The sequence below is a fragment of the Malania oleifera genome, chromosome 13 (assembly GCF_029873635.1).
Source record: "Malania oleifera isolate guangnan ecotype guangnan chromosome 13, ASM2987363v1, whole genome shotgun sequence".
In the NCBI taxonomy this organism is placed as follows: Eukaryota; Viridiplantae; Streptophyta; class Magnoliopsida; order Santalales; family Ximeniaceae; genus Malania; species Malania oleifera.
This window is the reverse complement of record NC_080429.1, coordinates 36,045,287-36,062,493: the sequence shown is the minus strand read 5'-3', so window position 1 is coordinate 36,062,493 and position 17,207 is coordinate 36,045,287. Positions and strand designations below refer to the sequence as shown.

Sequence of the window (17,207 nt, the reverse complement as noted above, 5' to 3'; positions counted from 1 at the left end):
TACCACGTCAGAGTTGGTCCTAGCTGCACCTGATGGTCCTGCTCCATCACTGCCACTCACATGGGCACTATTTCCTTCTGGATCCATCCTGGAAAATAGTAGTTGCAATTCAGTAATCCTATCCTCATAATTTACCCTTCTATCCTCACCACTTATCTCAACATTTCTAACTCATTTCTAATCCCCATTCCTACATTCTATGAACACAACCCAACAATAGCTTACTATGGTTTTCCTGAAATCGTCACCCCAGGAAAAACACAGAAACTACCATGAAAGTCCTGCCTCTAGATTGTAGAACAAAACCTTAAATCATTTCCTAAACTCTAGTATTGTTCCTACTGCACTCTAAAGTCTACAGAACCTAACAACCTAGGCTCTGATACCAAGTTGTCATGACCTGCTCATTTTTTTTTTAATAATATTATCAACATCATAAATCAATACTACATATCCCACAATCCAGCTCAGCAGGTCACCATCCACCTGAACCCGTGGGTACTAAGGATATAACAAAACATACAGCAGAAGCCTACGCAGCAGAAAGTATAAAATCATATATATCTCATCATAATGTGCATAACACATACCAGAGTCACTACAATCACTATCTCACAGTATATACATCCCAAAAATGAAATCTAGGGACAATCCCCACAAAACCTAACTGTCCCTACCAAAAACTTACCCTTCCAAAGAGGGCAAACAACTGATCTAGATCAGCGAAACTTTTCCCGCTCTCCTATCAGGGGCTCCTGAAAAATGTATAAGATTTAGGGGTGAGACACCTCTCAGTAAGGGAAATAAACTAATACTAGTGTGTGGTAACATGAGTATTCTGTGTTCAACATATATCATACATAACATGTTCAGTACTGTTTATCAAATCTGGGAAAACTTATATATAAATCAAAACATGGCAGAACGTACTGCATTTTCATAACATATCTTATCTCATAATAATAATAACATAAAACAATCCTAATAGGTTAGCTAGCTGTTGTCATGTATTACTCCCACATGACTAGGTTGTGTGGCCCGAAGGCGGGACCTGACAATGGTTCGCCAACCACTGCCAAGTCAAGCAGTAGTCTGTAGGTCCGATGGGTCTACCTAGACTGGTCTGTACACCAGGTGCGATAATAGCACACTTCTTGAAAATAACCACATCGACCATCCAATCTCACACCATTCTGTATAGCGGCGTTAACACAGATATCATGATCACGAGAACCATGGACACATAACAACGGTACCGTGCAAGTGCTAACCTAAACCAAGCCAACCAGGTTTTAATATCATATACATATACTAAAAATCGTGATACAATGATATCTCATATCAATAATTATCAAATCAATCATATCATTTTTCACATATACATATTTCATGAAAATCATCGGCCCGTACACCGAAATTACACATTTTATCATAGCTCGACCCGTACGTCGGCAAATCACATAGCACAGCCCGTACGCTGGCAAATCTCATCCACATAGCACGGCCTGTACGCCGGCAAACATATCCACATAGCACGGTCCGTATGCCGGCAAATCACACATATATATATAATATCTCGGCCCGTACGCTGGTTTGCCATCATAGAAATCCATATCATCCACATTCCTAGAAAACAGTATTTCACAACATTTTTATACTCATGCCACACTGAACAAATTTTCCACGTATTCAACATATCATCATTTAAACAGTATTTTCCAAATATAAATCATATATATAAATATATTTATTTTTCCTGAAACCAGTTACTACATATATATACATGCATTTTCTCAAAATAAAACTGACTTAGTTTATCCCCTTACCTGATTCCTAAAAAACTCCTAAGAAAATCTTCCTCGTATCCACAGGGTTCTCAACTCAACACCCTGAAAATGAAAACTCGCAGAATTAAAGTTTTGTATTTTCGTACGTACAGCATTTTCTATAACTATCACTAAGTCAAATTCGATTTAAAAAGCCTTATCTCAACTTAGGGATGATTCCCAACGTTTCCAGTCAACACCCCTGAAAACGAAAACTTCCAGTATTAAACTTTAATATTTCAACGCATATATCACTTTCTTCAACTATCAAAAATCCAAATATTAAGTATAAAGCCTTACCCTGGATTTGGGATGAAATCCAACTTCGTTTCCCTGACGATTCGCTCCGGCAGATTTGTAGAGAATTTTGCCAAGAGCGTCGTGGTGGCTTCGGTTTGTCAATCCGGCGTAAAACTGACCTGGAATTGAAAAGAGAGAGAGAGAGAGAGTCGTAGAAAAGAGAAAGGAGAGAGAGAACACTTTCAAAATTAAAGAAAACTTCTTGGAGAAGCTTGCACTATTATGTATATATATATATATATATATATATATATATATATACTAATATCATACTAATTATTAATTAAAGTAAAGTTTCTTGGAGAAACTTTTACACTTTTTATATATATATATATATATATATATATATATATATAACTTTAACTTATAAATTAAATGTATATCATAATAACTTACTTATATATACACACACACACACACACACACATATATATATATATATATGTTTCAATATTTATATATATATATATATATACATATATATTTTCCTTATCATACTATTCATTTTACTTGTTAATTTAATTAATTTATTTTATTTTATTATTTTTAATTTTTAATTTTTTAAAATTTTATTTTTCCCGATTATTACAGGATTGGCCAAACCTTGTTTAAAATCTTGTGTCATTCTCTCTCTCTCTCTCTCTCTCTCTCTCTCTCTCTCTCTCGTTTATATTTATGTACTTTAAATTCCGCATGTATATGTTTGCATTCATTGTTATAATTATTTTGCTGACATGTTTCAATTTTAATTGGGATATGATTGTTGGTGAATTGGTGTAATTTAATTTAGCCAAAAAATTTTTAAAACCCAATTCACTCTCCACGATCCCATAACTCTCACCTACCAATAACTTTTTACTGGTGAAACTCGTCTGTTCAAATTCCTAGTGAGGCACAAGGAAGTTCGTAACTTTTTACCATGCCGTCCTGGAGCAAAGATAGATTCAATTCTACTTTCATCTATTCTTTTCAAGTATACGTTAGGGCTCTCTTCAATAGCATTTGTCTTTGTATACTTTTTGAGGTAGATGCGTATATTGATAAAGGAATTTAACCATAATATTCAATAATGCCCAACACCATAATAATTTCTTAATAAAGCTATTAAAAATCAACATTGACTCTGGTAATGCTTAGAAAAAGCAGTTAATCAAGAAAAAAATTAATTTAAATAAAAATAAAAATAAAATATAACAATATAATTTCTAAAATATGAACTTCCACTCCCCTTTTCAAAATTATCAATATTTTTTTTCAAATCTAATCTGAAAATAAAAAATACTAACCTCTCTTAAAATTTCAAAAAATTTTCAATTCAAACATCTCAAATTTCTTGTATACTCTCAATTTTTTTTTCTTATTACAAAAAATAAAAAGAAAATAAATTATATATTTTTTAAAATCTAAAAAAAAGTCATCAGATTTTAAAACTTCAAGAAAAACTCTAAAATATATAAAATCACAAAAACATGTGATTTTGTTTTTCTCAAGTTTTTTTTAATAAAAAATCAGTATCTTTTATTCAAAATATGATTATTATTGTCTTCAAGATTACTATTCAATAATTACAAAAAAAAGGAAAATACATCTTACACAACGATGCTCATGAATTAATCTTATGCTACGTTTAAGAGCATGAATTTTAAACTTTCAAATTGAATTTGGATGAATTTGAACAAATTTTAATACAATTTTAAGTTACAATTTATTAAAATTCAATACAATTTCAAATTTAGGGTCTTTTCAAATATAAGATATGTGTTTTAGGCAACTATTCACATTTCAAAAATTCACGTCATTGATGACACACATTAAATAAAATATTTATATTCTTATTAGCAATATATTAAATATAACTAACTTTTACATAATTAAATCAAAATAATAATGGTTTAAATAGGCACGCCATAACCAATATGGTTTAAACAAATCTTCATTTTGGATTAATATTTTTATTTTAAAAAATAAATGAAAAAAAGAAGAAAAAAATATTTTTCATTACATTTTTACAAAAAAAAAATAATATTTTAAATATTATTTTAATATACTTAAAAATAAAAAAATAAAAAAATTAATTATATTTAAAATTAAATTTTAATTATTTATTTATGTTAAGACAAAAAATACTAACCTCTAATGAGATTTGATAAAAAGATAAAAACCACCCGTGAGACTTCAAAAGTTTCAAAGATCTTCCCTTTGTTTTTAAGAATTTCAATAATCATCATTTAGATTTGTCAAAAAAATATAAACTTCTCTTTATATTTTATAAAATGATAAGTTTTTTGAGAAAATATTAGTATTTTTTTGTAAAATTTAGGGGAAACATGTGGCAGTTTCTAAACCTCAAGGGAGATTTATAATATTTTTGAAATCTCCCTTGAAGTTTATAATATTTTTGAAAACTCAGGTAAGGTCTTCGTCTTTTTGCCAAATCTTAAAGGAGGTGAGTGTCTTTTACACTATAAGTTAATTTCTATTTTTAATAATTAAATGACAAAATTTTTTTTGTAGCATTTATTTTTATTTTTATGATTTTTAATAAGTTGTCCAGTAAGTAATTGAGTAGTTTCTTATGTTGTGTTGGAGATGATGGATTTTTGACTTTGAATTTGGATTTAGATGAATTTGGACGAATTTTAATATATTTTTATATTATATTTTATTGAAATCCAATACAAATCGAAATTCAAGACCTTTCAAACATAGGGTTATTGATTTTTATCCTAAAAAATTTAGGGATCGTTTGGTATCATTGTCAAAAATTAGAGAAATGTACCCCAAAAAACTAGAAATAGAAACTAGAAATTAGAAGTGAACAACCGGTTTGGTTAATATTTATAAAGTTAATATAAATTAAAAAATTAATTTTAAAAATACACATCTTCTACTTTAAATCAAAATAGTTATAAAAATATGATTAAAATAATAAAATTACCTATAATATGCATTAAAAATTGTTATATTAAAAATAAAATTTATTATAATTATTTTATTTAATTGTTCCATTTTCAAAATTTACTTTGCAATAAAAAATTTATTTAACTTGGCAATTGAAAAATAGTAAAAATATTTTATAAATTACTTTATTATTATTTTTAAATGTATGTATATTTTTTTTAATTATATTTAAATTCATATAATTATTTAATTTTGATTTTAATTTAAAAATATTCAAAATGAAACCTTAATAAAAAAACTATTTATACATATTAAAATTTTTGACAACAGGTTGGTAAAATAATTAAAAATTATAAAAGTTGATTTTTTTTAATTTTTTAATAAATAGTTAAAAATCAGTAATAAAAATGAAAAATTGATAATAGAAATAATAATTTTTTTATACTTTATTTTTTATTATAAAAAATTACAAACAGAAAATAGGAAAAAACAACCCTAATAAACAGACCTTAGATTTACATGTTTGAAATGTTTTTCTTAAAAATTATTTATGGTCGCTAATATTCCCTAAGCCACAAGGAAAATTCAAGAACCGCCGCCGTCCAGAAGATTCTTGGTGAACAGCAAGAAGCACCTCTTTGCGAAAAAGCAGGAGCACCTCTTTGCGAAACCCTAGTTCTCTGATCCGAAGCTTGGTTTGTGCGTGTGAGAGGGGAGATAGAAGACAGAGATGTCGTCGTTCAAAGAAGCACCGCCAGGAAATCCTGCAGTTGGAGAGAAGATCTTCAAGACCAAGTGCGCCCAGTGCCACACCGTCGAGAAAGGAGCCGGCCATAAGCAAGGTTCTACCTCTCTCTTTTTATATGATTGGATCTACTTCTATTCATTTTTTATTTGCTAAGTGTTAATTCATTTTCTTAATATTGCATATGTACAATTTTTCATTTTTTTCGTTGTTTAAAATTTAAATTTAAAGATTGCCTTTGGGTGTTCCATATCCTTCGTGCGTAGAATTACTAGATCTAGCTGCAACAGCTTTTTGTTCCTAGCTGATTGATCTTGATATGGATCTGCAGTATTGAGTCATTTTTCGTTTCGTTGTTTGTTTTATTGTTATTATCCGTTATTTAGGTATATTTGTAGTCGAATTTATCATCATATTTCTGATAAAGGCGAAGCTACATTTTTTTTTTCTTCTTTTTTTCTGTTTGCTCTTCGCCATGTCCCGCTTGCTGCGGCTGCTGCGGCGGCGGCCGCGACGGCTTTGAGCACTACAATATTTATGGTGTAAATTATTATTTTGGGCTATTGAGCTTCGAGCACCACAATTTTGTCTCACTGGGTTCTCTTTTCAATTTATTTCCACATTCTAATCTAATATTTGTAGATCCTACACAAGTCTAAAGTCTGTAATGAATCTGCTAGCGTGTGCTGTATGATTGGATGAATTTCAACAGGAAATGGAATGAATGATTGAATGGAGATTTACTGAATGCAATAAAAATGGAAATGAAGCTATAGGTTAGCTGGTTCGGGAGAGCCACTCTCCAAAGAAACAAAGAAACAAACAGATTCCCAATTTTCTAGCTACCTCCCTATTCCCCTTGGTCACTAGATTTATACATAACACCTTGTAACTACATGTTTCTAGAATACCCCATGGCTTTACTTCTACTCGGGCCACCAGTCGGCCCACTCTACACGTAAACAATAAAAGCAGAATTGGCCTCGGCCCAGCTTTCACACGGTAGTGGACTTCGGCCTGCAATGCCTTAGCCCAACTTCCCATCTCGGCCCACAATATTTCCGCCCAGACCCCCCACGGTTCACCCAGCGCCAATGTCTTCTTTGCACCTATTAACCATAGGTGGCGTCCAACATCCTCCCAAGATACTCCCATAGCAAAGTCCCACACTCCCACTTTGTGTGCGAGTTTTGGGAAGGAAGGCTGGAAGAGTTTTCAGAAGAAAGGTGTAGTTTTTGGAAATGTGTGTGCGGGAGAGTGGAGGAGATGGAAGGGAATGCAGGATCTGAAATTTTAGAATTCTAAATTATGAGAAAAGGATGTGAAGGGAGAGCAGAAAAAGAAATGGGGAGCATCAGCCTATATTAAGGTTTTATTTTTGGGCAGCGATGCAGGTGGATGTTATCAGTAGAAAAAGGGATACAAATTCAAAAGTGAGGGATATTAAGGGTAAAGAGAAAAAGAAATGGGATATGAAGGTGGATGGCATGATTTTGCTACTTGATAGTGAGTTTGCTTGTGGTAAAGGTCTGTTGGATGAAGGCCAGGAAAAGCAAGGGTATATGTCTTGAGTTATATATTTTTGGGGATAGTATTTACCTTTATCTTTGATGGAGCATTTTGGAGGGAATTACTATTTTTGAGGAAGATGGTCTAGGAGAAGAGCAGCAGTGTATGGATAGGATTTTTCCTTTTCTTGTGGAGAAGCTAGTGTACAGGATGTAGCATCCCAGCACATTTTGGACAAGGATGGGGCTATAGATGTCGGTTACAAGATGAAATGAAGTATGACATTTGTTTGGCTTGTGACACAAGAAAAGTGAAGAAAGGCTAACAGAGATGACCTAATTTGTGGTGTTCTGTGAATTATGATGACAACAGGGAATTAAAGAGGGGTTCTCTAAATTAGGATCTTTTAGATTTTTCTCCCTTTTTTTGTTTTATTTTATCTTTCTTTATTGTTTTGGGAGAATTTCTTTTCCTCCCTTATATTGTAACTATTTTATTCATCCTTAGTATATTTCTCTTTCTTCATTAAAATTTTAATAATAAAATTTGATCAATGATTTGCAAAAGGGGAAAAAACGAAGTTCTTTTCAATTGGTACAGGAATTGAATTATGTCTTGCACAAAATATTTCAAATTTAAATCTTAGACTATTTAAGTTAAATTTCGCTTGGTTCTTTTATCTAACTTATTGCAAGAAATAGAAGATTATTGTCTTATATTTAAATGATATGGACTTCAATATGTAGTTTACAGTCTATAGTTTATAGTATAGATTTTGATTTATGTATTTATTTATTTTTAGGGGGGTGGGGGATGGGTCTTGGGACTCACTCAGGTATGCTACTAAGGAATTAAAGTTGTTACAATCGGAACCATTCATCCAATAATACCTAGCTGAGAACCATTTCTTATTAATTTTTCCCGTGGCTTTCAATTCCTTCAAAAGCATTTCCATTTCTCTCACAAAATTATTAAAACTGCTTGAGTAGCATTCAATCCCCCCTTGGTTTTTCGCTGAAGAAAGAATCCTTCCTAGCTTGTTGCTCTGATCCTTCCTAGCTTGTTGTCATGGATAATATTATTGAGCGTGTAATACTCTTTAACTTCATGCAAATGAGTTTTTAATTATATTTTTTCTCCTTCGCAATTAAGCACATGAAAACTGTATTGGAATTGGTGTATTCCCAAGAGAGGGGGTGAATTGAAATTTTAAATTTATTCCTAGGTTTAACCAGATATTAGTAGTATTACATAACTTAGGGTCTTTCTATGCAATCCCAATCACACTGGTAATTAACTGAGCAAATATTTAAACTATTAAAGCAATCTCAGTATTTCCCAAGCGTTCACAAAAATTGAAATATAAACAAATAAATATGAAAAATTAAATAGTGTAGGGAAAGAGAATGACACAGGATATGTTATCGGGGTTCGGCCAACTGTGCCTACGTCCCCGCCTCAAGCCACATCAGTTATGAGGATTCCACTAATGCTCACTTAACGGGTGGAGCGGTACCGTATACAATATCAGGTCAAATTACCAGTGCTGACTTCAACCTTTACAACTTGATCCTTTTGGGTTAGATCAACACCTCTTCAGGCCGCGCCTGGAATACAACAGATGATAATTTTTGCGTACAATTCAAATGCTTCTACACAAGTAGATGTGTACTACAATTCAGCATAATAAACAATGCACTCACGTATGATAGAGAATTAATGCTCTAGTGAGATTTGTTCTAAACAGTGTATCTACTCGCAACAAGGTATGTATCAAAGTATACGTGTTAGTGAGTAAGGTCTTTGATTCTAGAATATGTATTCACAATGTAAGCAATCACAGAATCTAAACAACCTTAAGCAAATACCTCAATAATATTTTTCAGCAATAAAATCAAGAGGTAGTCAAGATTAGCTTCTCAAAAATATTTTGCAATATGTACAAAAACTAGCCTTTGAATCTTGCAACAAAGATGCAAAGATCCTCAAGCTGAAAAGAGTTATCCCAAGATAATATTTATCAATGAAATAATCTGGGATCAACTCAAGCTAACTCTCTAAAAATAATTTCAACAATAATGAATGAGAGAGTATACTAGCTTTAAGATAATGTATGAAGCACACAGCAAGTGAAAATCAAACTCCCTCTAACTTGCAATTTGTTTGCTGGAAAGGAGTAAGCAAATAATATTCTCTGGTTTTGAAAAGATTTTTCAAGTAAGAATATATGAGAGTATGAAATATAGGCTTGAAAATATGAAGTATATGCAATGGGAGTTCAAGAAAATCAGAGAGAATTTTTGCTAATCTATTTGCTAATCTGTTCTTAATCTTCCCGAATGAAGTAGTATATATAGACATTCATAAAAATATAACCGTTGGGACACAAAGGGAATTATTAAAAATGTTTAATCAATTTTTAACCTCAATTATCCTTAATTACCAACGGTAAAAATGTGACAACCCGAGAGATTCAGTCTCCCGAACAGAAACAGTCAGAAAAGTTCTGATTTTGGGTGCCTAAGTGAAAGTTTGAGTGGCTAAACCAAGGCGATTTTCCAAAAGCTCGAGGTTTGGTCGCCCGATTTGTAGTTTGGTTTGCCGAACTTCATAATTCGGTCGCCCGAGGCTATTTTGAACTTAGAGTTCAGGCCCCTGGGGAAGGTAAAAAGTGACAGCCCATATGTTCGGTCGACCGTGGACTTTTAGTTCATTTTCAGTTCGGTCGCTCGGGGCTTGGTCAACTGTTGACCCTTTGAACATTTGGTCGCCTGAATCATTGTTAACACTCTAGGTTCGGTTGCCCGAACCCCTATTTTTTTCCTATTTGAGATTAAAAAATTTACCCATATTTTCATAGAAATGACTTGTAAGATAGAAGGGGTTTTCCAAGTGATGTGTAAGGACGTAGGGTTAGTTTACGACTAAGGCTTTTTAATTTAGCCTAAAAACCTAGCGTCAGTCGACCTTTTCTATGGTCATTGAGATCCCTATGGTCAGACTATGACCTTTGAGCAAAAACCTATCATGCATGAGATGCAGTTATTATAGACCACAATATTACAGACCAAATAATGAAACAAAATGCATTATACAAAATAAATAATAAGTCTTCTTCTTCTTTGCTTTTCTGAAACTTTATAGAATATGTCAGGAATATGTGCGCTTTACGTCATTTCTGGCTACCATTTCCTTGCCTTATGTGTGTGTATGAATAAAAGACCTGTTCAAGTACTGTGTTTGTCATTATCAAACCAGGGATCGGACTCAAAAAGTCAACAAATTTATGTTCTTTGTTTTTTTTTCCCCCCATTCAAATTAAGTGTGCCTCACTAAAAATTGACATGGTGGACATCTTTTGAAAAGTTAGTATGCACTAAGAAGTGAGAGACATCGTTGAAATATCTATAGTTACAGATTAATTTTTTCATAATATTTAAATACTTGCGTTATATTTAGTCTTATTATATGGATGGCAGTTCAGATTTGAGAGATGATCTTGTTTTTGTTTTTTTTTTTTTTTCAGATCTTATAATATTTGGTAGTAAATTCTTTGTTTTATGCTTTCTATGCAAGTAATCATGTGTTCCTTAAGTTCCTTATTGTAATTCCTTGTTTCTGCTTCCAAATTTTAAATTGAAAATTTTAAGGATAATGATTTCTCAATTGTTCCTTGGAAATTTGTAGGACCTAATTTAAATGGCCTTTTTGGACGACAATCTGGTACAACTGCTGGGTACTCCTATTCAGCTGCTAACAAGAACATGGCTGTTATTTGGGAGGAGAACGCATTGTTTGATTACCTGCATAACCCTAAGAAGGTATGATCCAATAAAGTATACTTCAAATGTTTTCTTCATCATGAAAAAATTATGGATGTACACGAGTCCTGTTCCATTTTACATGATTCTTATATTTTAACATGCTATAAGGGTTGGAAAATATTGGTCCAAGGTTGATCATGCGCCCCCCCCCCCCCCCCCCCCCCCACCAAAAAAAAAAAGAGAAATGAAGTATGGAGGCCACTGGCTGTCTTAGCTTTTTTTTGTGCCTGAACTTGGATTTTGAAGATGCTAAATTGTCAGTGGCAATCAAAATGAACAATTTTTTGTAGAATTGTTAGTGAGTATTTGATTGGATATAAATGTGGATGAAAGAAACTGAGATTTGATTTGAGAAATTCTTTAATGGTAGGCGGGTTGAAATAGGATAGTAAAGAAGATGTATCTGAGTTCAAGATCATTTTTTTGGTTGCAGTAGTCGTGGTCTTTAAGTGTAGTAATGTGCCCTTCAGCATTGGGCAGTGGAAGTATGTCTATTCTAGAACCAATATTTCCTTATTGGATGTTTGGAAATGTCTATTCTAGAACCAATATTTCCTTAGTGGATGTTTGGAAGAATGCAAAAATTTTAAATAAATTTTAAAATTTCTACAGTATACAAGAATAAATTTGTCATTCAACTATGTTTATAATTCCCTGACCTTCATACTGCTTTACAACTTTTTTGAAATCCTTTTAACATACAATTGATAATTTGAAATGTGAAATTCTCATTTCAGTTATTAAGGAAAAGTTTTGTGAATTTAGGATAGAGGAGCTGTTGGTTTTTGTAATGATGTTAAACTTAGCCATCTTTGTAACAAAATAAGTTATTAACATTTCTACAGGAGGAAGAGGAAGAGAATTAGCCATCTTTGTCTATTGTAACCATGGTTTTAAATAACGGCTGTGACCATTACGTAATCGTTTTTTGGGTTACCAATACCATTATACACCGCAAAATTGGTGGGAAGAAAAATCACCGCTGTAGCAACTGTTACGAACTGCGACCATTATGTAAAGGCTGCTACGGCCGTCACGTAACAGCTCAGGATTGTTACGCCAAAAAAATTATTTTATTTTTTACTTCTCACTTTTTCCATCTTTCATAAATCATTTTCAATATGCCATGTGGCGAGAGGGGGAAAAGATTATAATGAGGATGACAATGATACAAAATTTATTTTTTCTTTAAATACTTACAAGAGATGTATTAATTAACAATTTGAAAATACTAACTTGTTAGGAAAATATTTTATTTTGATAATATTAGTAATTTGATATTTATGTTCTATATTTTTGAACTTCAACCTTCATATTTTCTATTTATTTTATATTTGTTTTATTCGTACGTCTTATGTGTCTAATAGATTAATGGAGTGTATAATGTATTTTGTTTAATTAATTAATTTGGCACACAAAAGAATTTATCTGAGATAAGAACAATGAGAATTATAAATACACGCATACGTAATTTTTCTATCAATGGTGATTTAAAACAAATGTAAACTTGTTGCCCTGATCCAATAACTTAGTCAATCGAACTAAAGGATTCAAAGTACACTAAAACTCTTTCTAAGAAGGGTCAAAAGCTTAAAACATGCAAGTATGCTAATATGCACATGGTTGTGCGTGCTTGGAAAAAAATTGGATGTTTGGAAGAATGCAAAAGTTTTAAATATATTTTAAAATCTCTCCAGTATACAAGAATAAATCTGTTATTCAACTATGTTTATAATTCCCTAACCTTCATCCTGCTTTAAAACTTTTTTGAAATCCTTTTACATACAATTGATAATTTGAAATGTGAAATTCTCATTTCAGTTATTAAGGAGAAGTTTTGTGAATTTAGGATAGAGGAGCTGTTGGTTTCTGTAATGATGTTAAAACTTGGCCATCTTTGTAACGAAATAAGTAATTAACATTTCTACGGGAGGAAGAGGAAGAGAATTAGCCATCTTTGTCTATTGTAATCATGGTTTTAAGTAACGACTGTGACCATTACGTAACGCCATTATGTAACGGTTTTTTGTGTTATCAATACCATTATACACCGCAAAATCAGTGGGAAGGAAAATCACCGCTATAGCAGCTGTTACGAGCCGCGACCATTACATAAAGGCTGCTACGGCCGTTACATAACCGCTACAGGATTGTTACGCCAAAATGTATTTTATTTTTTACTTCTCACTTTTTCCCTATTTCATAAATTATTCTCAATATGCCATGTGGCGAGAGGGGGAAATGATTATAAAGAGGATGACAATGATACAAAATTTACTTTTTCTTTAAATACTTACAAGAGATGCATAAATTAACAATTTGAAAATACTAACTTGTTAGGAAAATATTTTATTTTGATCATATTAGTAATTTGATATTTATGTTCTGTTTTTTTGAGCTTCAACCTTCTTATTTTCTAGGTTTTTTATATTTGTATTATTTGTATGTCTTATGTGTCTAATAGATTAATGGAGTGTATAATGTATTTTGTTTTATTAATTAATTTAGCACACAAGGATTTATCTGAGATAAGAACAATGAGAATTATAAATACGCGCACATTTAATTTTTCTATCATTGGTGGTTTAAAACAAATGTAAACTTGTTGTCCTGATAAAATAACTTAGTCAATCGAACTAAACGATCCAAAATACACTTAAAACTCTTTCTAAGAAGGGTGAAAAGCTTAAAACATGTAAGTATGGTAATATGCACAAGGTTGTGTGCTTGAAAAAAATTTGTAGCCGTTACACCCATTTCTTGTTATGTAACATCCGTTACTCCTACTTCCCGTTACAACAGTTACGGTGTAATTACCCGCTATCACGATTTAAAATCATGATTGTAATAGAATTTGACGCTTAGGCTGCGTAATCCCCAGATCTATGTTGTGGGAGTAGTAATCTTGTGCACTGGTTTATACATATCAAGTATTTTTACAGATGGAAGATGAAGATGATTACAAATGAAAATTTCAGAGGAAGAAAGTTATATATGATTTCTGGAACTCCTCTACTCCCCAGTGCCTGAATAAAAAAAAATAGTAGATGAATTTCATATGTCCGATTATGTTTTAATATTATTTAATTATGTTTGAATTGTCCTAAATTTTTTGCATCTGCATCATGTCATATGTGTAACCTACTTTTTTTTTAACGTTCTGTTGTGGTTCATAGCTTTTAGAAGTGTTTTTTTCCTTCTTCAATGAACTCTTCCTATGAAATTTGACTTACGAATGATGACATTAATTTCTAAAAAGAAGTGAATGATCAAATCAGGGAATAACAGCAGTTCTCTTAAATCTATATGTTTTAATATTATGCAACTATATTTGAATTATTCAAAAATCTTTGCATCTGCATCATGTCATACCTGGGTCATTCTTTAGAATTTGTCTGTGGTTCAAAGCTCTAGGCTTCTTCAATGAACTATTTTATGAAATTTGTTTAAGTATGATATTGTTCATTTCCTGACAAGAGGTGAAGTGAACAATCAAACTGTAACAGGCCAATTTAATGTAGCAGATGGCACTTGGCTTGAAAATTGTTGTTATCATGCGAGTGTGGGAAGCAACTCATTTAGCTGATAGCCTAATTTGTGTTAGGTTGCAGTCTTGTGGTCAGTGGATTGGTTGTTTGGTCAGATGGTTTCTGTAAGATGTTTAGGAGGAGAGACGGAGTCCCTTTGATGTATTTTGCAGCCAATTTTGGGTGAAATTTTGGGCTTGTTTAGCTGTGGTAAACATTTTCCATTTTACATTTTTAAGCTCTCAAAAGAAAATTTCATCTGATTTTGTAGTTTTCCAAGATTTATACTAAAAGGTAGAAAATAAAGAGTTTGTTTAGTTGTACAAAATATTTTTTCATTTTATTTCTAGATTTCAAAAGATTTATTGGAAACAACAACTTGTTTTTCAATTTTCTTAAAATTAAATGAGGTAGTATTTGGGATCATGGATTTTGGGCTTTGGATACGGAAGAAACTCAGTACATAATCTGTACAAATCAAAATTCAAGATTTGAATTCCTAATTCCATGTTTTCATATGCAAAGTTAGTAATTAGAAATTTAGAAAATAATAAAGAGATGTTTTCCGCTTTTCTGTATAAATTTAGAAAATCGAAAATTAAGGTAGCATTTTTTTATTATTTGAAAAATTAGAAATGAAAAATAGAACTATCTCCACAAGCAAATAGTGCCAAAATCTTTTATTTTATACAAATGTTGAAGCTTCGAGAAATTAGTTATTTTTTTTTTTGAAAAACTATAATGGAAAATGAAAAATGTAAAATGTTTTTCATAACTAGATGAGTTTTACAGTTTCTATATTTTATAATGTTTGGATTTCCTTTCTGGCTAACCTCGTTCAGGTGAAAGCTGGAACATGTGCTGTGGTAGTTTTTTCGTAGAAAAAGTATTTTTGTTTATCTCGACAATCCTCGATATAACAGAAGAAAGAGTTAAGGAATTACTAAATATGGGAGTATAGAGACGCAGTCAAACGTCAAGAAGAAAAAAGACTTGATTGGTTATCAAGGACTTAAGAATTTAGGTCCTAATACCAAATCGAAACGATCCAAATGGAAGTAGATCAATTTTTTTTTATTTTTTATTTTCATTCCTGAGGAAGTGCATAACTTACCCAGATTTTTTTCTATAATGGCACGGAACAGTAGTATCATTTTTGTTTTAAATATATGGATTGGTCTGAGTTGAGAGAAAAAAAAAAGGATTGAACTTAAAATCTTTTCTGGAGATATCCATTTTTCTGGAGAGAGAGAGATAAGATATATCCCAACACAGTGGCATCTTGATACCATCAGGAATAGGAAAAACAAATTCCAAGAATTTTTAAAATTAAAAAAATTGAATTTCCAACGGATTACACTTACCAAGAAAAAATATTTTGTTTTGGTTCAACCTGTAGTCACTTATGAAGAAAAAATAGCTTATAGTGTAAATTTAGCAACACTTTTCCCACAAGATTTGTTGCAGTGGCCCTATGGAGCGCATTTGAAACTAATTTTTGATGCTGGACATAATAAGTAGTTTAGAGGGGAATAGATTTTGTAGGTACAGGATAAGCATTGTGTTAGATTGTATTATTGTTGGGGTTTATGCTGAGAGAGCAATTTTTTATTATTTAATAATGCACCCAAAGAGATTGGAAACCGAATGGAAACTAGCTAAATTCTCCCGGAAAGCTAGCTAAGCTAATAATATTTTAGTTCCCTTCAATCAAATCAATAAGCTTTTTTTTTTAGGAATGCAATAAGGTAGGCAAAGGGACACATTTGAGTTTTGACCTTTCTCCTAGTGGTCTTGTCCAGGCCGGTTTTGTTTTGGAAGATGGGATAATAGCATGAATTGTGTAACAATGGTGGTTTTTAATGCTCTTGATGTTTGAAAAGCTTTTTAGCCGTCGCTTGAACTTTTAAACAAAAAGAGCAGTTTAGGCATCATTGCTCCCACTTTGGAAATTTTGCTCCTAGTGTTGTGCTTCATAGGCTGCATGGTTTGTAGACGAACAGGCATTGTGCATGCTTGGTAGTAAGATGATATATAGATGAATTGCCATTTAATTAATACATGCCTCATCAGTTTTTATTTTTATTTACTTAGGAACAGTTATAATGAATTGACAAACAATGGACGCACTGACATATATACTCTTAAAATCTGGTGTTTTTGCAGTATATACCGGGAACAAAGATGGTTTTCCCTGGATTGAAGAAGCCGCAGGAGCGTGCAGATCTCATTGCTTTTCTTAAACAGTCAACTGCTTGAGGTTTTTTCGATTGATAGCTTGCTCTTGTCGTATTTCCCACAAAAAAAATGAATTGTGGTGCTAATTAGAGTTCTTTTTCCTTTCGGAGGACTCATTATTATTCCTCTTTAAATAAGACCTCCAACACCTTGTGGAAATGTAGGTCAAATAGTGCAGCAATTTTTTGAATGTAATGACCGGGTGCGGTTGGTTCCAACATTTTTCATGATCAGACAACTAGTTTTGGTTGATGGAATGATTTTTTTTATTGGGGTTCCCAATATGATGAAAATATTTCTGGGCGTCTTGTTCTGTTTGGTGGTTTTTGTGGTGCTG

General features: G+C 32.0%; 1 protein-coding gene across 1 annotated transcript; it reads left to right on the top strand.

The window, feature by feature from the left end:
• The first annotated feature begins 5,531 nt into the window (after positions 1-5,531).
• LOC131145982 (cytochrome c-like) lies at positions 5,532-17,183 on the top strand. The gene is made up of 3 exons (XM_058095185.1): positions 5,532-5,869; positions 10,969-11,102; positions 16,799-17,183. The coding sequence occupies exons 1-3, from the start codon at positions 5,758-5,760 to the stop codon at positions 16,889-16,891; spliced, it is 339 nt and encodes a 112-aa protein (XP_057951168.1). The 5' UTR covers positions 5,532-5,757; the 3' UTR covers positions 16,892-17,183.
• The last annotated feature ends 24 nt before the right edge of the window (positions 17,184-17,207 follow it).

Excerpts from the sequence above, each read along its gene's own strand:
- LOC131145982 (XM_058095185.1), top strand. The coding sequence starts at position 5,758 with ATGTCGTCGTTCAAAGAAGCACCGCCAGGAAATCCTGCAGTTGGAGAG. Across the intron at positions 5,870-10,968 it reads AGGAGCCGGCCATAAGCAAG|GACCTAATTTAAATGGCCTT; the intron begins GTTCTACCTCTC and ends GGAAATTTGTAG. Across the intron at positions 11,103-16,798 it reads ACCTGCATAACCCTAAGAAG|TATATACCGGGAACAAAGAT; the intron begins GTATGATCCAAT and ends GTGTTTTTGCAG.